The 25628-nt window shown below is 39.7% G+C and overlaps 1 protein-coding gene across 5 annotated transcripts in view; it reads right to left on the bottom strand.

Annotated features, from left to right (window-relative positions):
• Positions 1-25628, bottom strand: part of LOC128029011 (roundabout homolog 2) — a 349624-nt gene that overhangs the window by 131814 nt on the left and 192182 nt on the right. For all 5 annotated transcript variants that reach the window (XM_052616454.1, XM_052616451.1, XM_052616449.1 and 2 more), the window contains one exon: positions 20421-20747. In XM_052616454.1, the coding sequence (XP_052472414.1) occupies positions 20421-20747 (327 nt within the window). The remainder of the gene's footprint in view (positions 1-20420; positions 20748-25628) is intronic.

The following is a 25628-nucleotide window of genomic DNA, read 5'->3' as shown; positions in this document are numbered from 1 at the left end:
CTGGAAAAAACTTTAGCTGTTGACATCTTGTTTTAAAGGGACAGTACGTAGACTACAGGAGCACTGAGCAGCATAGAGCACCCTCTCGCGGCTGGAGACGGTAATGTTTTCTCTTAGTTAATTTGTCTTGGGTCATGTCAAATAAATTTTGATAAATAAGTCGCACCTGACTATAAGTCGCAGGACCAGCCAAACTATGAAAAAAAGTGCGACTTATATTCCAGAAAATACGGTAAATAAAAATATGTCATCTCACAATTGTCATTCAGTCTCATTTCTAAAACTGCAAAACACACGTTCAACATTGAAAAGTGCCATGTTCAACAAAGAACGAAGTGATAATGGTCTGTGTAGCATGTTTAAATAGATAACATGGTTAATAACATAGACAATAAATGAAAAATAAAAAACTCTTATTTCATTTCACTGTATACATATAAAAAAAAATAGGACAACAGTGGTTGGTAAGACTATTAAAATAAAAAAACTTATAAAAATACCATAAAGCATGTTGAGTTGAACTAACTGAATGAGAATTAGATTTGAGAGCTACAGTTATGGCGGAAGGGGAAATTTTCAACAAATAACTTCAATTCCAATCCAAAAGTTGAAAATATTTGAAATAAGTCTTCACAATCACCGTTGACAAATCACCTGGACCATTTTTATGGCACATTATGGTCAATTTGTCATTGTACAGAAAAGAGCAGCCTGTATATTCTGCTGCATAACGTCATTTTTGGTTTAATTGCTTACAAATTATTTTTTTTTTACTTCATAGAAATAAGTAGGTCCTACAGTTTAGGAAAAAACATGAGGGTGAATAAATCAATTCTAGGGTCCTTCAAAATAAAGCACTATAAAAATACCATACGTGTGTTAAGTTGAAATTGATTGCAAGAGCACATTATGGTTCGGGGGGGGGGGTTCAGCAAATAACAATCAATTTTAATTCAAAAGCTCAAAAGGGTTCATGCATTTTTGGTTGAACCGCCCCTTTAAATCCACTGCAATTCAAGCTTACAATAAGAGCCACGGCGATTAACAGCATTTGTTCAAGTCACTGTCTATTCAACTTCTGTACAAGCAATATCTGGCTTCCCCGGAGCCTAATCCAACAAGATTTGTTTGGGGACAGTGTGTGCGAGTCTGTGTTTGTGTTTTTTACCTCACAGCTCACATCAAACAAATTAACTCAACTGAATATTGCTGTAAAAGTATGTAGGTCAGGAGGAAGAAAGATGCCACTTTGGGGAACCGGCACAGCGCTCAACACACACACACACACACACACAGTTGCCTGGCAGCCACCTCTGGGGCCTAATAAAACAAACTGCAGTGATGGAGTGGTAATGAGAGTGGAGAAAGAGCGATGTGACAGGCTGCAAAAAGATACGGAAGTGTTTCTACACGGCACAGCGCAATAATGAGACTTCAGTCGACATGTCTGCACATAATGTCTCCGATGCATTTTACCAGACTTTGAGATATTAACGGACAGGTAAAGCAATAAAGATATAGGCCCTGTCCATGCGGTCCACAAATATATTACAGTAATGTTACACTACCATAGTGTATTCATATAGCAATCATTCAGTATGATGGTAAAGTCCCATGGTGATAGTTTAGAAGATATGTTCTGCCTAACAGGGGCTATTTTTGTCTTTGTATGGGTTTATTTGGCTGGTTGGGAGCATTTGCTTAAGTAGACGGAAAATAAATATGCAGGTATTAGTTCTGGCTTCGTAGCCAATCGGAATAAGCTTTTTCAGTTCAAGCAGCCGAACAAACCCATTTGACACTGTTCACCAAACACACACACGGCATAGACATGGACATGCATACAAATGCAACCTCAAGAAAGTGCTAATGTGGAAATGCACACGGTTTAAAAATACACAGAAGTAATACACACACTGGCTCACAATTCACATAAGAGCACTAGGCCTCATGCAGGCTTACATTGAAAAACAGACCCAACAACACAATCACGCAAATCTCAGGTTCAAATAATCTAAGATCTAATAGAGATGTAATAGTAGAGCTTCAAATGTGTGTGAGAGAGTATATTATCCATCCCTTCTGAGGGGAACTGACCCCTAAACAACCTCTGGATCAATCAATGCAATCATCCTCACATCACTGACGCACTGAACGCATAAATATTCTACCATTCTGCCCATCTATTGCTCTTGTCACTGTGTAAACGCCATCTCTCTTTCTATCAGTTCATTTTCGTTCAAAGGTTTGAGGTCAGGTAAATCATTTCTGTATTTATTTATATCCCAAATACATGCTGTTCTTTTGAAATTTATATTCATCAAATAATCTGGTATAACAGTTTCTTCAAAAATATTATGCAACACAACTGTTTCCAACATTTATAATAATACGTGTTTCTTGAGGAGTAAATCAGCATATTATAATGATTTCTGAATGATCATATGACACTGAAGACAGGTAATGGCAGAAAATTAATTGTGCAAATTAATTATTTGACTAACTGTCTGAATAATCTGTTAGGATTATACTGCAAAATTTAACTGACTATTTAAGGGGATAATTCATATTTACTGAAATGGGAAAGATTTTCAGCAAATAACACCTTTCATTTTCATATCAAATCATATCAAATAGATTCAATAGACTTGCATTTTGCATAAATTGTACTGTTTTACACTTTTAAGGGGACTTTTTTTTTGCATTATTTTTTTTCTTTTTAGCCGCAGTCACTGACTTATATTGTATGGATAAAAAGAGTTGCTTTCAAATTCAGTTAAAGAGCTTAAAGCAAAAAGATCATAGAAATTTTGTGTAACATAGGATTGTAAGTAGAAATTGTGGGTTTATTTTTTTTTTCTTTTTGGGTGAATTGTCCCTTTAAACAACTGGTAAGTTTAAAAAAGAGAGAAATTCAGGTAGGAAGCCATATTATGAGAGACATCGAGAGAGAGAGAGCAAGAGTGAAACGGCCAACAGAACAGGCCGAGCATAACCCTTTATGCCTCGAGGGATTTGACCTGTCCCAATTAGACATAAAGTGACAGTGTGTCAGTGTGCCCCTGACATAACCAGACCGGTTTGAAAGCTTACAGCTTCAGGACCCCCGCATCTCCCTGTCCCTCCTTGCATCTCCCCCTCATTCTCCAGCAATATCCCATCGTGTAAAGGGGGGCATTTGACTCTGACAGCACTGTCATGGCTGGCCAATTCTCTGACATTTGAGCCTGTCAAGGGTTGCCACAGTGACCTGGCAAATCCATTGACCCTTTCTGGCCCCATGCGGATGGGGGATTTTGGTGTGAAGTGGTAATATGTGTGTGGGGTTCTTGTCCCAGACCAAAGATAGGGAGTCACAGTAGGGCATAAGCTCATTTCGAGTTGTCATAAGCCCTTAGGTCTGTTTATTTGGGGCTAGACAAACATGTGGGGGGTGAATAATAAAGAAAAGTGAAGAGGGAAAGACTGAGATTGGGAAGAAGTGTGAGGTGAGTTGTGGCGGGCACCAGGATGCCAGCTGTCAGGAAACAAGGCTGCTGAATCCATTAAAAAGATAGAGACGCTCACTGGTGTCAAAGACACACACAATCCATCACATGGTCATGCACTTAACCACACACAAAATCTCAGCCACACTGCAATATATGTTAAAGTTTAATTTTCATACACCATTAAACATACTTATCATAAACCTAACTAAAGTTTGTTAGATTTATGTCTACAAAAAAACAAAAACAAACATACATTTAAATCAAGGTATATTTTCTAAAAATATTTTTTTTTTGACAAAATGTTAAATAAATTCATCTTTTATTAAGGCAAAAAATAAAATAAAATACATGTTATAGTAAATTATATAAATAACAAATATTTAAAAAATGTTAAATTAAGATACATTTAGTTCAGAAGCAAAATTTTGTAAAATAATGTATAATTTATAAAGATTCATTTTCTCATTTTTTTTTTATCCTATATTAAGCACAAACCTAAATAAATTTTGTTATAATTCTAAAAAACATTTGTAAGATATAGACGTAAGTCAATATATATATTTAAAAAAAGTATATATATATATATATATATATATATATATATATATATATATATATATATATATATATATATATATATATATATATATATAGTTAAGCAGTTTGGTTATAATAATATAATACAATAATATAATAATTGGTTTGTAATGAATAATTAAGATAAAGCATAAAAGTTGTATTTGAATTATGGTGCAGTTAAAACAAAATGAATACATTTACATTCAATATCAAGAATACACCTTTCTAAATTAACTAGATTTATACAATTTTGCGTTGCAAGTAAATTTATATTGTATCAAGGATGTTTGGATATTTTTACTAGAGAACAAGACAAAAATACTGATATGGACTTGTATGGATAATGGACTTAGGTGTCCTTCTTGCTCTCTTTTTCTAACCCCATTTCCTTTTTGTGGCACCGCTCAGGACCTGGGAAGAGCCGGTTGGAAACAGGCACCACTGCTGTCAGGTTTAGAAACATCAGACCTGACTTATCCATCCTGACAGATTACTCTCAGCTGAATGGATGCCTGTAATAAAACCCCTCCTCTGAACCTCATTCTGATTCCTCTCCTCACCTGTAAACCATATATTCCTCATTATCCCACCTCAGTGTAAATTGATAATATTCCATAATGTTCCTTAAGTGTGTGTGTAAACACTGTAATGCTATAGATTTATTTTATTTGTTAGAGTGACCTAAAATAGATGTTTAGGGCAGGACTATCTGTTTGTCCAAATAATGGAAAACAGGTGCTTGTTCGAGAGTCAAGCTTCATTTAATGCTGCTAGTGGTGCAGAAATGATATACTGCACATTTAATTCAAACTTCCCAAGTTTACACTTAAGTGAGTGAGTGACATTTAGCCAAGTTTGGTGACCCATACTCAGAATTTGTGCTCTGCATTTAACCCATCCGAAGTGCACACACACAGCAGTGAACACACACCCGGAGCAGTGGGCAGCCATTTATGCTGCGGCGCCCGGGGAGCAGTTGGGGGTTCAGTGCCTTGCTCAAGGGCACCTAAGTCATGGTATTGACCGGCCCGAGATTCGAACCCACAACCCTAGGGATAGGAGTCATACTCTCTAACCACTATAATAAATGGAGTAAAGGTTATGTGTATTTGGCGTGCTGTCCAAGGTGATGGCTCTGAGCTCGGAATTTGGCCCAAACCCAGAGTACTCACCCCACATCCCAGGTTGGGTTGGCAGTGAGGAGCTGGAGTGGTGGAGGGATGCTGGAAAACTATCATGGAACAGAGGTAAGTCTGCTATATATATATATACCTCTTATCTTGTAAATTGAGTTGATCACTGAATGTGCTCCTCTTGTGGAATCATGGATAAAAGTGGTCCATGATAATAAAATACTTTGGACTCAGCAGTCCGCCTGCAATGTTGAGTTATTTGCAGATTGCTTACACTTATCCGGCACTTTCTGCCCAGCATGAGGTTTCTGCGGAGAGGCAGCAGGGGATCAGGTTCCGCACCGGGCCAACGTCTGTCACTCCGTGCTGGCCGGCTTCACTTTCCTGATCCAAGAAGATTCACCCAAGCAGCGGGTGGTTGGAGTATCATCTCTCCTAGCAGCTGAGACCCAATGAATCGCTGCCACTTCGGGATGGAGCGATGACAGGAGAGAATGATGGAAGGAAGAGAGGTGGAGACTGCAGCACAGCAGGGGGGTGGGGCTCAGCCAGCTTGATGGCTGCCAGTCAAAGAGAGTTAATGACAGCACAATGCTGGCACCACCCCTCTTCACGTTTCCTCCGATCTGCCTGCCAGGCTGCCGAAAGAGGCGTCTGGTCCTGGAAACAGGAATTTTGAGAGAAAAAGGGGGATGTTGGAGTGTGGATTTTGCCTGAGGTGTGTGAACTGGGAATATTTATGATAATCGACACCAGGGTTGGCACCATCGGGCGAGTTGGAGATTCACTGTATCCATTCGACATCCCCCACCATCACATCCTTAATCGAGTCAAGTGACTTATTAAAGCGTATGGGCGACGTGGGGCTAATTTCATTAGCTGCCTGACGAGGCCCCCATATCTGATTTGAGGGGGAGGGGTTCAAAGATTGAGGAGGAATGGTTATCATCTGTGGACCGTTAGAGACACGGCAATCAGAGGAAGAGGCAGAAAAGGAGGGTGTACATTATGAGAGTAAGCAGAGGAGGGTTTTGGTGATAAGAACAGATCGTCAAATGCTTCTACGGATATGCATCACTGCGCTTAAGATATACAATATACAATGGAATTTGAACCCATGACTTAGGACTTGCTAGTACTATGCAAGATGCATCAACATTATGCATTTGTGCATAAAATTGCAATAAGTTTTAAAAATAAGTGTATGCATACATAACTTTCTGGGTCTCAAATCTGATTGGTTGGAAGCCTTTTCCAGGTGTGCAGTATTCTAGTGATAACAGAACTGTTTGTTTCCCTCTGCTTGTGGTATTTCTCACAGCGAGTTGCCGCTGGCTCTGATGTCTCTATAGTGGTTAAACATGAGATATCATTTGTTTTGGGTTAATCTAACAGTTAGTTTTTGGTTTCACTAACCAATTATTTGTTCCAGACCAATAGATTTGGGTGATATAATTTGAATGCTGTGTACCAGAGCGCTGTCTTTGTATTTTTGACTGAATTGGCTAGCAACTTTTATGATGACTCTTGTTGATGTTTATTAAATATTATTATTCAATACATAAAACAGTACTATTTAATAATAGTATTTAGTATTGAGAAATGGTAAGGGTTCGTGATGGGGATTTTAGTTAAATTACTCCGACTATAGATGGCGAAAAGAAAGTTTCTTTGAGTGAGTCAGCAGTACTGATATCAAACACTGATCGCTCTGTGCAGCGCCACTTCAAGTCGATCACAGCTAATATGTGTACGCATATCTGCATCGAGTTGACCGTTCTCTGTAGATCTTCTAACATGCCACGATTGGTTGATAATTTACAATTCTTGCATGCTATTGGTCAAATTAAGTTTCGATTTTTACCTTCAGCATGCATGAAAATAGCAAAACAAAGCCAAAACCTATATATTTTAGACAATATAGAGATCCTGGCCAGGACGTATCCAGGAAAAGTGCACGTATTGTATAGAGCCATATTGCACTGCTACTCGTGTGATAATAATCAAAGGTGTTAATACAGGTAATATATTGTTAATAACATACTGTATATTATTATCATTATATTACCAATCATTTATCAGCAAAGATCATGAGATGAGGTCAACTGAGAAAATGCTTACCCTGAGTGCAATGCAAGTTAGTTTGAATAAAGCATCTGCCAAAAGCAAACATACAAAAACATCAACAACAACATCTGCATAGGCCAAAACTGATCAGTACTTTCCTAGAATCAACCGATTTCCTTTTTTCAGCTAACACGAAAGCTGCTTGATGTTTACAAAACCTGCATTCCACTGTGCCACCCACAGCTAGACCTGCGCTGTCCCTCTAGTCTATTAGCAAAAGTTCAATAACAGGTCAATCAATGGCCCATCTGAGGTCATTTCCAGCAAATGACCTCCTATCTGCTACTGCGTTTGAGAAGCTTGTGCTAGCACCCCTATTCACGACTCCTCAGTGACTGTCCATTCAGAGAGGGGTCTATCTGAAACCTGGCTTACCACACAACACATGCTTTACACCACAGAGATAAGCACTGTGTTTGGGATTAAAGGATCGGCTAGGAAATCATTATCAGACTGTTCTCATTTCTCTAGTCCGGTTGAGAGAGTCCAAACAACACGGGGCCATTCATCGGGATGTTATACAGAATTAAATCAGACTGTTAGAACTGAGACCTTATCTACCTGCTGGGAGAACCACCGGGTTTTAAATCACAGAATGCAACATGCTGCAGATTTCATTTTGCATAACGTTTGCTATTTGCTTTGCATATAGTCTAACGTTAAAACTACAGTTTGAATACATCCGTTTGGTTGTCTCCTTATAAACTCACATTTGTATGCAGAATTATAGAGTCCAAATGTGTCCTTTGTGTTCACATGTGTGAACCTCCAGTTGAATTACAGTGTCTATATGTGTGCTAACAGAGCACTAATGTGCTAGGATCTCAAAATAAAATGGCAAGAAAAAAAAAGAGTTTTAAAGTGGGCAATTAATGCATTAGGCTGGCACATATGGAGCAATTCCATATGTTCCAATGAGATCAATTTAGATGTCAATAGGAATGTATAACCTCAAGAAAAACAAATCTAAATAACCAGGCCTGTATTCGCTATGCAAACATGCAGCTAGTGTCTAAATACAATGACGATTTATGAAGATGAGAATCTAAAGGTGTTCATTTTGTCATAGTCTGCTAGAAACGCATAATTCATTCCTCTCCTTACCCACACCCATTAGATGCAGTATATGGAGCCGGGAGCAGGAGGCTATTACCGTTTCTTAAAGATCGAAGAAGTCAAATGCATCAGCTTGTCAATCACTGACATGCACAAAACACACTCACAAGGTGATCACTCACTGTCATCTGCTTTCATTTCCCGTGCAGGTCAGAAATCTGATATTAAACTGTAACGATATGCAAATCTCCATATACATCGGGAAGAAGGAGGCGGGAACCGGCGGACAATCAAAACACTTTAATATTCAAAATAAATACAAAACGGCGCACCAGCCCCTCACGGACGACTGGTGCGCATAAATAAAAACCAAAACATAAAATATGTCCCAGGCCTGGTCCTCTCTCGTCCATCACGGTCGTCACTCCAGTTTTATATCCTTCCATCTCCTACGTGGGACTCAAGACCGGCGGTGGGGCGCAGGTGTAGCTCATCTTCAATCACTACACCTGGCCTCACTCCTCGTTCCCACGCCTCTCGGCCCCGCCCCACTCGCCACATAAACCATCCAAAGACATGATCCTCACACACACTCAAACACCGTACCAGGATGAAACACTGCTGATCTCAACAATAACAAAACAAACACCACAACTAAGCATTAAATAAATGCGTTTAACCCTTGATAACAATGTGGCAGACAAATTACAGTGATTGATCTGGATCATTTAGTAGCTTTCATCCTTTAAAGCGTTATACAGTAGGTGATAATGGATGAAATGTGGGTCTACCATATGACTGGCCCCTCTAGGCGCTAACAGCTGAATATTGGATACTCTGATCAGGTTAAAGCCATGAAAAATGTGACTGATTATTCTCATAAAGGTTCAGCTTTGTGTTCCAAAGCACAGACGCTATAGGAAAACAGACCAAGTAAAAATCATAAGAAGAAAAAAAAAAAGAAAAAAAGAAAAAAATCAAAGGGGAGCTAAAAATCTCCAGTGGAAATAAGAAAAAAGACCAAGTGAAAATCAAGAGAAAAACCTCCAGTAACAAACTTAGTGAAAAATCATTAGAAAACATTCAAAGAGTAAAGCATGAGGAAAACCTACCACTGAAAAAAAAAAAAAAATCAGAAGAAGACATCTAGTGAAAAACCATGAAGAAAGAGTCCAATAAAACCCAAGTGACCCTCATATTGAAATTCAGATCCAAACACACACACACACACACACACACACATAACCTTATATAGGTACCAGTATGTACACACACACAGACGTACACACGTCTCTAAATAATAGTTTTGCCCTGACCAGTGTAGAGCACAGGAGAGCAGTGAAGAACAGTCTTTAGATAAGACTCTGTTTTGCATTTGAATGGAGCTGTTCTGATTTCTATGCACTTGGCCTTTAGCCACACTACTATGTGTGTGTGTGTGTGTGTGTGTGTGTGTGTGTGCATGCCCAACAGATCCATGTGTCCCCCTGCCTCGTGTTTTCAAGTTTATAAGTGCTGTGTGTGTATGCATGTCTATCAGTCCATCTGTTTGTCTCGCTGCCTCGCAAGTAAGAACGATTTTACCAGCCCAAACAGATGAACTAGAGATCAGTCTAAATAAACTCAATATTCACACATGCATGATAAGACAATCTGCATATCTTGGTAAAATGACAAGTGGGCAAAAACATTATTCAGACCATCCTTGAAGTTGCACATGCTTACTAATGTGCTCAAAACAGGTCATTAAAATTAAGTTATCTTGATTCTGATATCACACTTAACTCATTAATATACAACTGCACACATACTGTATACATTTCACATACATCAACAGGCAGCAACTTGGCCTGCTTGAATTCATTATAATGTGACTTATCCCAGTGTTGGCAGGTTTGCCAATAAAAACAAACTTCATTTTCATAAAAAAAAATAAAAAAAAACGCTAATTTTATTGGTCAGAGAAAAGGTCAAACTTTGTAATGAATTTTGTGCAAGAAGCCTTGAAAAATAATGACGTGTCCCAAATGTGCACTTAATGTGAAGCTACAGTCCCATGGCCTTAACACATGGTGTGAAGTTTGTGACATCATGGGGAGTCCCATTCATCATTTTTGATGTTCAAATCACTTTTGATTTAAAGTTGTTTATAAGTTACAAAATATGTATATACAGTAGTCAACATAAATCTGAAGTGGATCAAAGCAACATTTTCTTATTATTGGGGATTTCTTTGCAGAATCATGGCTGATGTAGTTTTTCACCAGGAATTGTGCTATAAATCACAGTTACTAAAATAATAATAATAATGTTAAAATAATGCAGACAGATAGCTCCAGCAAAAGCATTCTTTAACAGCCCTGTAGCTCTCAGTAGATCTCTCTTCAAAGGTTTATAAGTTATTTTGTTAATAATCAGTTCCCCTATGGAGAAATAAATAGCATCTTTACTTCTGGACCCCAACTGACGCATTCTATAAGGTCCCTTAAAAGCAAATAAACAGGCAATTAGCACAAAACACAACTGATCAAGAAAAAAATGAGTGCAGAGGCCTTTACCACTGACAAATTTTCTCATTGACACCCTCCCGGGACGCAGCACAGACAAGCGGCCAGTGGCCAACTCCAGCTGTTCTTTAGATCACACTCATAAACTCCCAAGCCTTGTGAAGGACCCCACACCACCTATCAGTTTCAAACACTAACAGGAAGGAGACAGGGGACAGGAGGGGGCTCGGATTTCACCCCCCCCCCCCCTCCAACCCCCGACCCCCCCCCCCCCCCCCGACATACACTGTGGCACAGGAAGCTTAGGTTACCGTCCATCCTCCTCTCCACAGCTGTCCGGAGCAGCAGCAGGAACTCGCACTCCTGCAGCACTCCCAGAGTAACAAGAGTCAAACTCAATAACGGCACAGATAACACCGCAGGGTCACAACAGCAGCACACACACTATTAGTCCTCCGCAGGAAGTGGAGTTTGAGAAAAGGATGCTTAAGTTGGAAACTGGCATTTAGATTGTGCCAACTTTAGCATCCTTGTCTCGAACAAACCTTCAGGCGGCCAGATTGATTGAGTTGTGTTGTGGGTGACCAGAGTGCAAGGTTCAGAAACACATCATCCATCAGAGTGACGGGAAGTGTTCTCTGATGATGACACTCCACTAAAGCGGGGCTGCGGTTTGTACACGGTGTGTGTGTGTGTGTGTGTTCAAGCGCGAGAGGTTGCACCGTCAGCACTGTGCACCCAGCACTCAATTTCCACTGTCCTCAGTTAAGGGCGGAGCTGAATTTGTGATCACACACACGCACACCTACAGTTGATGGATTACAGGCCTTGGTGGAGGACCCAGGAGGCTTTGCTTCAGGTTACGTGTAGACATCAGTGGCACATTCATAGGGTTAGGGGTATATCTGCTCTGCGTAAAGAGCACTTACGATGGAGGGGTCTGGCGGGTTTTTAAGGGTCGGTTCCAATCCCGTGTCGGAATAAAGCTATCTCATGAGAATCAATCCCATGGTTAGATATTTTTGTTCCACCTGACAGGGAACCAAAAAGAGGAACCTCTACAGTAGTAGGTGAGCGCCTGGCACAGTACAAGGACACAAACATGCCTGCTGTGTCTGGAAATGTAGATTTAAGTCAATAGCATGAACTCTGATTGAATTTAAATGACCATTCGGAATGATTCGCTATAGCTTCTGGCTCTTTTTGATGGCAGGCAATCATGAAATGGAGTTTTAAGTAGTCTAGGGTCATAGAGACCACATCACATCAATGTAACACATACACACACAAAAATATTAGGAGAGGTGCATGTATAAAAGCACACCAATATTTAACAAGACAAAACGAGATCACAGATAAACGCATTCCAACAAAAAGCTACAGCGCTCTGACTGTGAGAAAACAATTAAAGGTGCTGTAGGGAACTTTTGTAAAAAAATATTTTTTACATATTTATTAAACCTGTCATTATGTCCTGACAGTAAAATATGAGGCAGATAATCTGTGAAAAAAATCAAGCTCCTCATGCTCCTCCCAGTGGTCCTATTGCCATTTGCAGAAACTCCATCGCTCCCAGTAAAAAATAACCAATCAGAGCTGCGGTCCGTAACTTTGTTTGTGTTCAAAATGTAGAAAAATGTATATAATAAGCGATTACACCATGAATCCATTTTCCAAACCGTGTTTTTGGCTTGTCCTGAATCACTAGGGTACACCTATAATAAGTGTTTATATTCGGACTATTTTAGATTGCTTCGGGGGTACCGCGGCGGAGTAACCCAGTACCTTTGTGATTCTTCATAGACATAAACAGAGAGAAGTAGTTCCGGCTACGATGTTTTTCCGCAAAACGCAAGCAGTTCTGTTTATTAACCGCTAGAGCGTCAAAAGTTCCTTACCGCAGCTTTAAGTTTATTTATATTTATATATATATATATATATATATATATATATATATATATATATATATATATATATATATATATATATATATATATATATATATATATACACAGTATATATACAATTCTTGGCCTATTTTCATTTTAGAAAAATATAAAAAAATCACCAACAAGTATATAATTACATAGCTATACAATCATTATAACAAGAATTTCAGAATGTCACTGATAAATACATACATTCTAATCACTGATTGTGCTTCTCACTTTTGTTAAAACTCAAATCTGGTCAGAAATCCGGCCTGGCGGGTCATGCACATGCTCCAACATAACACTGAATAAAGCAGAAGCTTGAATCCATTTCAGGCCATTTGCCAACCCTTATTCTTTTCCCCATAATTTCTCTTCTATCCTGTCAAAAACAGAGGCAAAATTCCATACAACTAAAATGGAAAAACTTTATCATTCAGAAGGGGACAAGCGTGAGCTTACAAAAGACAGTAAGAGAGAGAATGTGAAAGGTCAGTGTGTGTTCGTGTATATACTGTACGTGAGTGTATTTCTAGGGCTCCTTGGGACCAGTGATTTATCTCCTTTCCAGAGGGCTTCCTCCACATATACATACAATGAAGAATCATTTAATATCATCTACCCAGCTGACCGATTAGTCTCGCACACACCAAGATGTGGCCATAAGATATGCCTCAAAATCTGCATCACCGCAGCCAGCGTGAATGTGTGTGTAACTTAACATAAAGCTGATAAGAAGGTCTTTATGGTGTGGGCGCTGACTCCAGCACTGCAGATATACAATGCTGACACATTCAATCAGGGATTTTATTTCTTTCTCCTTTATCACAGACTAGAGATCCGTTCTTCTTCCACCTCTCTGCCGGCACCTCACCCTCCCTCCCTCTTATCAGAAACCAACATTCCCTGTGGGCCACGGATGCATCCTGACATCCGTCTGCTTTCAACTTAATCAGCAACCCCTAGAACCTGCAGAATCCGGATCCCAGGATAAATCGAACGCAGGTCAGAGGACCCAGACAGACAATGACATTTACAATCAGGCGGATGAGGACGACTGCATGCGACTACGTGTTTGATTAATTCACTCACACATGCTCACTTGTCCACTAGATGAAATGTTAAAAACCAGACAGATGTTTTTAGTCTGGATGAGTGGTATGATGGGATACACCACACTACAGCATAACGGTGTCATCCTGTAGATATTTAGCTTTACCGTTAATGGGAAGAGAAATATATATATATACAGAAATACAGAGGTACATTATACTGCTGACAGCTTTGCATATTTTGGCAACTTTTTGACTTCAAATGTAGCTATTACCATCTGAATTTAAAGTTTAAAAAAGTACAGTATAATAATATTAATATCATTATAGGTTTCATGTAATACAATATTTTTTTCATATTATTAAATTAGATTGCTGCATGAATGCAACTCTTTTGGCACTGCTGCCAGACTAACAGATTTCTTATGAATACTCCAAAAAAACTAATGATAATGGAAATACATGCATACCGTATAAACACTGAAAATAATATGCTGGTTTGCTGATCAAGAAACATTCTTCTCATTATCAACGTGGAAAACAATTGTGCTGCTCACTATTTTTATAATCTTTTTTTTCTTCTTTCTTTTCTTTCAGGACTCTTTGAAGAATAGATAGTTTAAAGGATCAGCATTTATTTGAAATATAAATCTTTTGTAAACATTATCAAAGTCACGTTTGATTAATTTAATTAATCTTTGGTGAATAAAAATTTTAATATAAGACAAAAAACAAACAAACAAACAAAAATCTTACTGACCCCAAATATTTGAATGGTAGTATATATATTGTTACCGTAAAAGAAATTTCATGATTTAAGATTTTGATCATACCACTCATCTCTACTAGCTGTGTGTCCAATTATTTTTTATCCCATTTTCATTCGATGTTACTGATGCTTGACACACAGTCAAACAGCTTGAGATGGAACAGAAAAGCTTAACACAAGAAAGCACCATTTTTCCACTAATTATTTCATCTTACCATTTCTAAATGCTGCCTAACAATACTCTTAATTGCTGAAGTGCCACGGAAGAACCTTTTTTTTTTTTAAACACACCAGCAAATCCCAGAATCCCAGACTGGTGGCCTTTTAACAAACCAGCAACGACATCTGTTTCACCCTTCCCTCATTTGCATACTTTATAAAGGTTACAAGTGAACGAATCAACACTTTTTGTCGCTAAGATTCAAAGTAGATACACACTTTCACATTGTTATTAGCCCAGAACATTAGCAGACCCAACACACACGTTCACACTTTTTATACTTAATTAATGCCCCCATGTTCAACAAGCTTGTTGCCCTCGGACTCATAATACACACACCTCTCCACCTGAGAAGAGATACATGGGGCTAATTAACATTTTCCTGGATGACTCTGTGCCTCAGGTGTGGCTTGTCACATAGTGCCCGTACACAAGCTACGACCAGAGATTTCACCACTTTGGTAAATTTATTCAAAGCAGGGTTTGCCTCAGTCTGACATAGTTTTCACAGTGATTTATGAACCTGTTCATTGACCCAGTTTATCCCGAGAAGAGAAAGACCATGAGAGAGAGGCAGAAAGAGAGAGTGAGAGAGAGACATAAAGACACAGAGAAAGAAAAATAGCAACAAAAGAACAAAATATATTTCCCATGCAGAAGCAAGGATTGCTACAGGGTGCGGTCTAGACCGAAATGTATCCATTATATACAGCACAGAGAGACAGAAGGCGTTTCTCAATGTCAAGGATACTTCCTTGGCAGGACTGATCCTTCCAAGTCACTTCCTTCAGAGGCTAGGTGAGACTCCTCTTTAGCATACGGAGAACATGTAAATGGAACAGGCTAGCAAGTGCACGTAATTGCGTCATTACCTCAGTGAAAAGGTCCGTTTGAATAACGCTTTGAATGGTATCATTAAATTACTTTGGACAACTTAACTAGTTATTTATAAAAGAAATGCCGTTGACGCAACAAATTGTGTTAAACGACATGTCCGGTTCAGTTGACCATTTGTATTTGTATAATTTACAATATCAATACGGCAGTAATTTGTACTGGCATTTAAACGTCAAACTTTAATGATATTTACTACAGTTATAACAAATGTTTGGTAACGTAAATAAAAACCGTTAACGCTCCGACTACATTAACGTTCAACATTTTTGATTTTTGCGCGCATAGGATTGTGGGTGATTTGAGAGCGCGAAGAGCGCGAAGGATACACATATGCATCCTTTCCTGTGTATGGGATATTCTTCGAACGAAGGACTCAGTCCTTGGTTGAAATTCCGAGGATCCTTGATAATGGAACAGTCCTTCGACGGATGTCGATGACGTAGCATCCTCAAAATACTGGCTTCAGAGGATCCTTCCTTGACATTGAGAAACACCTCGAGTATGTAAAACCTTTTCTGAGAGAGAGAAGAAAAAAAAGAAAAGCCCAATAAAGTTCAATTTAAGAGAAAAAAAATCTAAATATCCTCATATCCTTTTTTCATATAGTATGTAAGATTAAAATGTGTTTGTCCCCACAGTACAAACATACACAGTACATGGTAAAGAGTGTTTTCTAGCTTGCTAAGTAAGCTAAAATTTCCCTCAACCCATTGTGCTCTTATCCAACATATTCAGTTTTAGAAAACAAATGAATAATTGAATGCCGAAACTGCTGAAGCGGTTCTTAAATATATTTTTGTTAGCCTAAATGCTAAACAATTACGGCCAGCTTAAAATGCAGAGACATTTATAAGAATGCCATTCATACGGGAAGTCGATTCATACAGTGAAACAGTATAATGCCAAAAAAAAGAAACTTAATAGATTTCAAGCATGTATGCATCTTCAATGAATTATGTGGCTTTAGGCTAGGGTAGATGTACGCAAATTGGGATTCATCCAGTCGCTCCCTGTGGCCTGTCAGCACTTTCTCTTCTTCTTCTGCTCTAATTAAGACCTTATAAATGACAGGAAAGGGATTAATTTATGTTGAGCTAAGTGGAAAGACATGTTCGGTACCTTTAAATGAAGAAATTGACCATTTGGAGAGGTGTAAGCACAGAAATATGAAACAGAATTGTGTCGAGACAAATAAGCACTTTGCATCATCATAGTGACAAAATTAACCCTTTCACACCTTTTACTTTAAGCGCTCTAACACATAAACATCTGTGACAAGATCTGTGTATCTCCTTTGTGGCATTACTAATGGTCAATTGTTAAAGACTAGCATTTAAGATAATCCTGGTTCAGTGGACATCTCCTTGCAATCTGCCTTATTGTTAATAATGTAGCGAGCTCCTTTCACAGGTTTCTCTCTGCTTCCTGCACCCCAGCTTGGGGTCTCTCTGATTGGGCAGCTCCAGTAGTCCACAGCGAACGTCTGCCTGCAATCTGTTTCAGCAGAGCCATGCTGACTGACCCCGTATGAGAAGGAGAGAGAGAGAGAGACAGAACCATATATCGCAACAGGAGACGACTTGTGACACGAAGATGAAAAAGTACTGGGATGGTAACAACCCCTAAAATGAAAGTCACAAAACAGTCTGGAACATTTTTTTAGTTTGTCACTGAAGGCCAGCTGTTTGTTTTGGAGGTGAACATTTTATACGTATGTGAGTCTGGGAGCAATTTCATATAGATCAGATATACACAGCTGGCTATAAGATCAACATTTACTTCTTGAGGAAACAGCGCCGCTTCAGAATATTTCTACGATGTGACAGATGAAACATATTTTGCTTGGACCGATATATGAGCTGTATCGGTTTAGATTGGCTTCACTACTGTGATCACTCACCAGTAAAGAGAAGTTTTATGAGTGGAAACTGGGTAACGTAACGCAGCTGAGGGGTCTCGTTTAAGTACAGTTTTTGGTCTTTCATGCTGTAGGTTTAGTATCTTCTGTCCTACTAACCTTACAACCCTTCATCTCTTAACTGAAAGTCAACTCTTTTAGTCAACTCAGGCTGTGTCTAAAACCTGAAAAATGCTGCCTTTGTGGGCCGAATATGGAGGAAGGAAGCATTCCAATATATGGTTGAAAGAACAAAATTAGTGGCTGATGCTAGGGCTGCATGATATTGGGAAAAAATGACATTGCGATATTTTATTTTTCTGCGATATGAAATCTAATCAAATTTTTTCTCACAAACAAAAATGGGGTGAGCACACTTCCATTCTCATTTAAAATGATTTAAACATCGACACCATCATGTCAATTGATTAATATGCGAGAGGGAGAGAGAGCAAGACAGCGCTCATGGTGTTTGAAGACGGTGAGCGTGCGGCCGGGGCTCTCTCTTGCGCGCTCTCTCTCTCTCTCTCTCGCTCTCTCTCTCTCTCTCTCGCTCTCTCTCTCTCTCTCTCTCTCTCTCTCGCTCTCTCTCTCGCGCTCTCGCTCATGCTCTCTCTCTCTATCGCTCCCTCTCTCGTGCCCTCTCTCTCTCTCTCTCTCTGCCCTGTCAAAACTTTCCCTCTATGATGGTTAAGCTGTGCAATTAATCCGCGAATCACATTCGTCAAGGGCCGGAGAGCAGCTAGCCTGTACAGTTAATGAATAACGGATCAACGACGACAGCCTACATCACACAACCTGAGATGTGACTATCGTGGATTCGTACATTGCGATATCGATGCTTAAATGACACATCGTGCAGCCCTAACTGATGCACTTATTTATTTGAATCAACATTTGACTACAAAGTGTTGACTTATGTCTGAATATTATTTTGGATCTTTTAGTGTCTTGGAAACAGGTTTCATTCCTTACAATACTTTCATTCACAAAACAGTGCCCTTTTAGCTTAGTTTTCAGACAAAGCATCTGATTTAGCACCATGCTGGAAACATAGAGAGCTAGAGAAGACCAGAGAAGGAGAAGCGAAAGAGAGATACAAGAGCTAGGAGAGGAGAAAAAAAAAGGAATGATCAGGGACTTCATCAATTTTTCATGAATTTTCATTTAGGTGAGGAGACCCCTCTTAGTGCGATCGATAGATCAAGCTGCTGTCACACAGTTAGCACCTGGGGGCCACCACCAACGCCTCGGAAGACCTGAGAGGATCAGAGAAAACACACAACCCCTGCCAGCTACACGAGTGAAAACACACACAACATACACACACTAACTGCTTTTGTACTCTTCTATATACAGTATACCCTATAACCTAAAACACAGTTGTGTATCATCAATTACAGATTAAAGATAGACAATTTATTCAAAAATACTACTGAAAAGCTTCCTGCAATCGCTAGCTTGGAAGTACTCTTTGCAGAAACTAAATGCAACATCATCTCTGCATTTCTACCCTTAAACCCAAATCACAGTACTGTATCATAAATTACAGGTTAAAAATAGAAAATGCAGCAGCATTCAAAATTTACTGGCTCTCAAATCCTTCCCACAGTCCCTTCATCTAAAGTTACCCTTTCCAACAGCTAAACACACATACACCCTCTCATTACTGCATGGGGTCTTGGCGGCAGCACACAGAGCCACTTTAGTTATCCATTCATTCAATATGTATCATGCATCATATCCCTATTTCATGATGGATCGCTTCTATTTTCATAACAATGCATAAGAGAGGCTGCAGTATTGATCAGCTCGTGGTTGAAACAGACTTCAAGATAGCATCTCAGTTAGACTTCAGGTCTAGACTACAAACTCAGCAGAGCAAGACCTATACTCCTTAATCTCTAATGTCTTTTGCTTTGGCATATTTGTTAAGCTAGTGTGGCTAGCTTTTATGCCACATTAAAATAAATAAAGGCTTGAAACCAACTATAGATGCTGAAATGTATTCACTAATCACAAAGATCATAAACGCCCAAGACAATAGGTGCAAGGTCTGCCTAGCAAAGAGTTTCTTGGCTACAACGGTCCACTAAACAGCACTGATTTAGCTAAAAGGTCTATCATTTAAATAGCATACTCACTGGCTGGTAGAAAAGCAAATGAGGACAGGTTAGCTGTCACTCATAATGGTCTCTGGTTAGCATGGGGTTTTGATCCCAGGAGATGAGCTCTCTCTGAAAATGCAAGTCAACCTAACAGAGACCCGTCTTCAAAGCAGAACCTATCTACAGGTTGTCAATAAGCCCCTCTCCAAGATTCTGCCTTCCTGTGCAAAGTGTCTACACCCTCCTTCCATTCATAGCATGCTCTTTCATCTGAGTCTACCGCTCTGCACTTCCTTGGCATGCCCTATTATTTCTATTTCTCAGTCAGAAGGGAAAACTACAAGCCGGGCAGACTGTTCTGAAACAGACTGATATTTGTAAGATTTGCTAAAACATATGTAGGGCTAATTTAAGTAGGCAGCCAACTGCAAAATAGTTCCCATTGATAGTTTTGGAACTAGGGAAATCAGGCATTTTCCAAAACCCATCATATGTGATACTATATTGCAATTCTATGAAGCAAAATTGTGTAATTGTACACTTAGGAACATTAAGGTGTAGTCAACGGTCAACGGGGTTCATGGAAAAAAATAACAGTTCTCCAACACTGCTTGTGTGTCTAAAGGCAATAATTAAAGAAACTGCATACTTACATGCTACTTCCAGTGAGGCGTTTCGACTGACTGCTTCCCCCAAGTAGTTTCGTGCCACACAAACGTATGCCCCCTCATCGGGTTTGCTTCGACGGCCATGTACGATACGCAGGAAGAAGAGTGAGCCACTGGGCAGGAGCATGCGGTGGGATCGAGGGTCATCTTTATCGGTCTCAACTCGTTCTCCATCTTTGTACCACTCCACAGTAGGGGTGGGACGCCCTTCGGCCTTGCAGTTCAGGGTGGCTGGCTCGCCCTTAGATACAATTAGATCGGAGGGGTGTTCTACGATCCGTGGTGGAGAATCTTCCTGCCGTAGACGGGATCCTATGAAAACAGAGAAAAAGGAAGACTTGTCAGGTTCAACCTTACATTAATGCACCACGTGACATAGCTTCCACAAGAATGCAACAAACCAATTAGTATTGGTCTTGGCCAGGGGTGTTCAATCCTGTTCCTGGTGGGCCAATGTCAAACAGATTTTAGCTTTATTTAATGCCATCACCCATGTCTGGAAGTCTTTCTGAAAACCTTGATAAGGTTTAAATATGTTTAACTGGTGTTGGAGAAAAACACTTGAGGACAGTGGCCTTTCAGGAGCAGGACTAGACACCCCTGGTCTTGGCAATCACAAGTCTAACATTTTGAATCTCCAAAAAACCTTTAAGCCAGAAAAAGTAAGGTCTGAGTTGGGAAAATTTTAATAAATACCCCCTTAAAACAATTCCTTTATCTCTACTGCCAGTTGTTCACTGAGCATACAAAAGCAATGTTTCTGAGCCAAGAAAAGCCATGTCAAAACACAGCCTAGCTCTCTGATCCAGCAGACTAATTTAGGGTGCCGCATAGTGAGCTGGCAAGCCATTGGGGACTTGCCCTCTGTGACAGAGAGGTTCAGGGGTTTAGACTCACACTGTGTTAAAATGCTAATCCCTTGATCGTTCCCCTGTATGGCCCTGCATTTGGTATGGATAAAGCTAGCAGCCCAAGCTAGGAGTCTGGCCCTTATGATAATAGATTGCGGAAAGAGCAGTGTGAGTCTTAACCTTAGAGATAAGGAGCCAGAGGCCACCCTGCATTTGCATCACTAAGGCACGGGCCAAAGAGGGACAAAAGCAGCTGCTGATCCCCCCAAAGCCTGGCCAAAAAGAGATGCTAAGCCTGAGCCGCTACCGCTGCCATCAGATGAATGCTGTAAGCTTTACACGCTTCAATAGCACACAGCTAGCTTGGAAACAACCTTGAGATGGTAAATGCTGATTTTCTACTTCTGTTATGGATTTGAATCGCTTAACACTAGGTGTTTCGTAGAGAGAAATCTAAAAAAAGAGCATAATGCAAGAGTATCAACAAGACCAAGAAGTTGCATATTCAAATTAAATGCAATATGTTTGTTCATTAGCTTTTTTTAGGCACTGCTAGTGGCTAAACCCCCAGAGAGAGTAGCATGCTATCACACAGCTTTGTACAGCTTTGTTTGTTTAGCACTGCTAAAGCAGCCGCTCGCTAGCCGCTTGTTCCACATAAACCACTGCAGAGCTCAGACCGGGCCTCCTCCGCTACGAGACCCCCAGCAGCAGAAGCTAGTTTGAGCTGAAGGTGGCCGTGTCCTCTCTCGGGACGGCAGGTGTGCAGTGCTGATGTACAAGAGTTCACTGCAGCGCTAAACTCTTTCGGTTGCTGATGTCTGGAACTGCAGTGAAAAAGAGCATTTGTTTAGGGTGCTTAGGATCACTGCTAAATGCGAGATCCATGCTGCATCTTCTAACCTGTTGGACCAGGACACAGCATAGCAGAGAAGCAAGCTTGTTTGTTAGTATGAAAATATGTTTTGCTGAGTCTAGCATCTGTAAGTTTGCTCTGCAATACAAGTTCATTCTCTCCTGCAGTGCATTGCGGACTCTATCAAAGTGACTGAGGTCACCTAATTTATGATAATTCATGCCATTGCCCTCTCATTGATTAGTGAAAATTCAAGATGTCTGCTATCTAAGTGGGGCCACACACAGGACCCAGAGCAGGCTTAAGGGTCACCCAAGGGACTAGCTACTGACAGGGCGAGATCTTATCCTGTGTCTTCTCCAGGTTTCATGTTTAAGCTGTGCTACATACTATGAAACCGAGCTCTGCTGAAGTCTGCATCCCTCAAAAACTGAGGTGCTTAACTCATTTAAGGTCAGGGCACTACGACTTGATGTAACCTTGGTGTATCCATGCAGAGAATATGCTCTTCTGGATCTAAATCTATAAACATACACATTTTTAATGAATTAACACAAACATTCATAACATTTTGTTTCTGATTTATGTTTATGTCCAGCTTTCAGCAATAAGAAACAAAATTGCTAGATGTTGAAAGTGACTAAATGAATGAACCACAAATTTACATTATGACATTGATAAATGGGGTGGGTCGAGATGAGGGGGTGATGGTGGGACCATGTCCACCAAGAATGCACATATACACACATATTAACTGCTATCTCACTGGAGCATCTGTTTATCTTCTAATCGACAGTCACTGGCTGAGATTTTTACATGACTGAGGGGAATATTCTTGCACTTGCCATGTGATTTGATTTTTATTAGTCTAATTTTTTTATTCCAATTTGTATTCCAATCTGCAACCTCTAATCGTCTGAACCTTGAGGCAACATCTGCTTGTTGTATTTTTTCGTCTTTTTATCCAGGGAGAAATTTTGCTCAGCAGATGCTTCTAAAATTGTGCTTTTCCCTGTTAAGTGAGGAACAGAAGGAAATATGAAAACGGATAGAGGATAAACCAATAAAAAGTAATATTATTCTCGTCATAGAATAAATGCAGCTCATTCTTTTTTGACTAGGTACTAAAAATAACTAACTAAATGTAGCGAATATACTAACTTGACTAGTATTGAGAAGAAAAATATGGCTTTAATTTTTAACATGCTACATGTTTTGAAAGCCCAATTCTGTTTTTTGACCTCTACAGATATACAACAGTCAAACCTTGCTGTTTTCCACTCTTGAAATTGTAAAACCTGTTTTTACAGTGACCACTATGACAGGGTCAATCATACAGCCAGACAACCCCCCCCCCCCCACCCACTCCATTAACCCTAACACACTTGTGGATGTAGCACATGAAAATGAAAAAGTAATTTTTTCTATATTTTCTCCCATCAGCAGACTAAGCCACTGGCAAAGTCAATTTATTTCCTTCCCACTCTCTGCCTCTTTGTTTCTCTCTCTCTTCCTCTTCCTGCTGCCCTCTTAATGTGATCATTGCTTGTTGTACAATCAAGTGCTCTTGGCCGCCTGGAAGAGTGCTTTTTACTATGTCTCGGAGCACACACCATTTAAAGAACTATTTCCTTTTCCCTTGGACCCCCCAGCCAGCCCACACACACACAAGGGCATAGATGCATATGCATGCTCGTTTGTACTGGGGAAAACACACATGATGCATGGAAAATCTTCTGAGAAACTGTCGACATTCCAAACGAGTTTGATTCATGCATTCATAATCATTCTTGAAATGACATGTAACACACAGATGCAATTTATAGACATACATTTTCCAGAAAGTATATTTTAGCGGCACTAAAAGAAAAATGGAAATAGCATCATCTACTTCCACCTCATCTAAGTTTCCTAAGCCTGTCTCCTTCTCCTTGACATCTGCAGCCTACAGAATCAGTCGAGGAGGAGGATGTGTTTTCTATGGATGGGAAAGCCTAGAGGGGGTGAACTGTCATGCTAGTCATTGTTTACAGGCTGGTTAAAAACAATAGCTCACTTGCAGAACATCCCTCTTGTCTCCTGCATGGTGAGAGGACTAATTTCATCCTTGTTTATATCCTGCCACCACTTAATGGATGCTGAAGGACAAAAATAGTAGACTGAACTGTTTTTCTTTCTGAGCCTACTGCTGATCCATCTACAGTACATTTCCATAAAGTTATCTGGCTCTTCATCTTCTCTGTTCTCCTCGCTTTAGGAGTCACCCACAAACAGGACTTCTTTAATCTCAAACTGTTTTTCTGAGACACCAATAAGAACAAATGAAGACTACCACAATTCTCCTAATCAAACACCCAAGTAATCTCACACATCTACTCAAGAGTTACAGAAAAAATCTCAAACTGTGTTCTGATCTGTTACCAAATTATCCAAGCTTCAAAGATATATCTATATTTCTATGTTTTTATTATTTTTTATTTTATTTTTTAAATCCGAGTCAATGTTGATACTTCAAAGAAACATAACAGAGAAGAGAAGCATGAAAAAGCAATAACATTTTAAGTATTAAAATTCTTCTTCAATAGCCAGAGCTGCAACCCACTCACTACAGCAAGGCCAGAAATCCCCCAGAGGACACATCCCTTATTGTGTGTGTGTGTGTGGAGCTGTGATCAGAGGGCAATGTCCCAAAGGTGTACTAATTACACTGTTCCATTGGCAATGAATAAAAGGCGAGGAGAGAGGTCACCGTTTGACGAATGGTTATCTCAGGATTTTGATGCGGATTAACGTTAATTTAATTAGTATGCGCCTGAAGGAACGTCACAGTACAAAATCATTTATGGTTTGCTGAGCATACATACGAGAAAATACTTTCCTTGTTTTTGTATTTATGACATTTTAAGTAGCAGAAACGAAAGCTGAGATTGAAAGAATTGGGTCAGAACGGGTCAAACTTGGCATTTCTATATAACAAGTTACATTGCATGAATTTAAATTCATTTCAATTCCATTACCTTACATTTAAATCCAAATTGCAGTTCTGCTTCCTGTTTGCTAACTTTGCTTTTCTCAATCTTGTCAAATCTTACAGGAAACAATGCAAATTTGTTCAGAAAACTTGGCAAACACTCAAACAAATATGAAAGACTAAAATGCTGGCAAGGTTTGAGTTTTATGGAAGCACTTTTACCCTGATACAGGTTACACTTCAGTTCCATGCACTGGAAGTTCTCTATCTCTGAAAGGAATATCTTCACTCGGGCAAGTCTGACAGCAACTCGTTCATCATGTTATCAGTGGAAAATATAAAAATGTCTGTGAGGAAACAGGGCTGATGTTACTAGAAGCTTTCAGACACACACACACACACACACAACTCTGAATATGCACGTCACAACCTTCGCACGGATAGGCACGTCCTTGGAGATTCATCATGTCGCCACCCTGTCACCCTACACACACACAACGCCTGCTCTCCAGCGT

This window comes from Carassius gibelio, chromosome A15, assembly GCF_023724105.1.
Source record: "Carassius gibelio isolate Cgi1373 ecotype wild population from Czech Republic chromosome A15, carGib1.2-hapl.c, whole genome shotgun sequence".
NCBI classification, from domain to species: Eukaryota; Metazoa; Chordata; class Actinopteri; order Cypriniformes; family Cyprinidae; genus Carassius; species Carassius gibelio.
The sequence above is the reverse complement of the archived record's forward strand: the minus strand, read 5'-3'. Positions and strand labels throughout refer to the sequence as shown.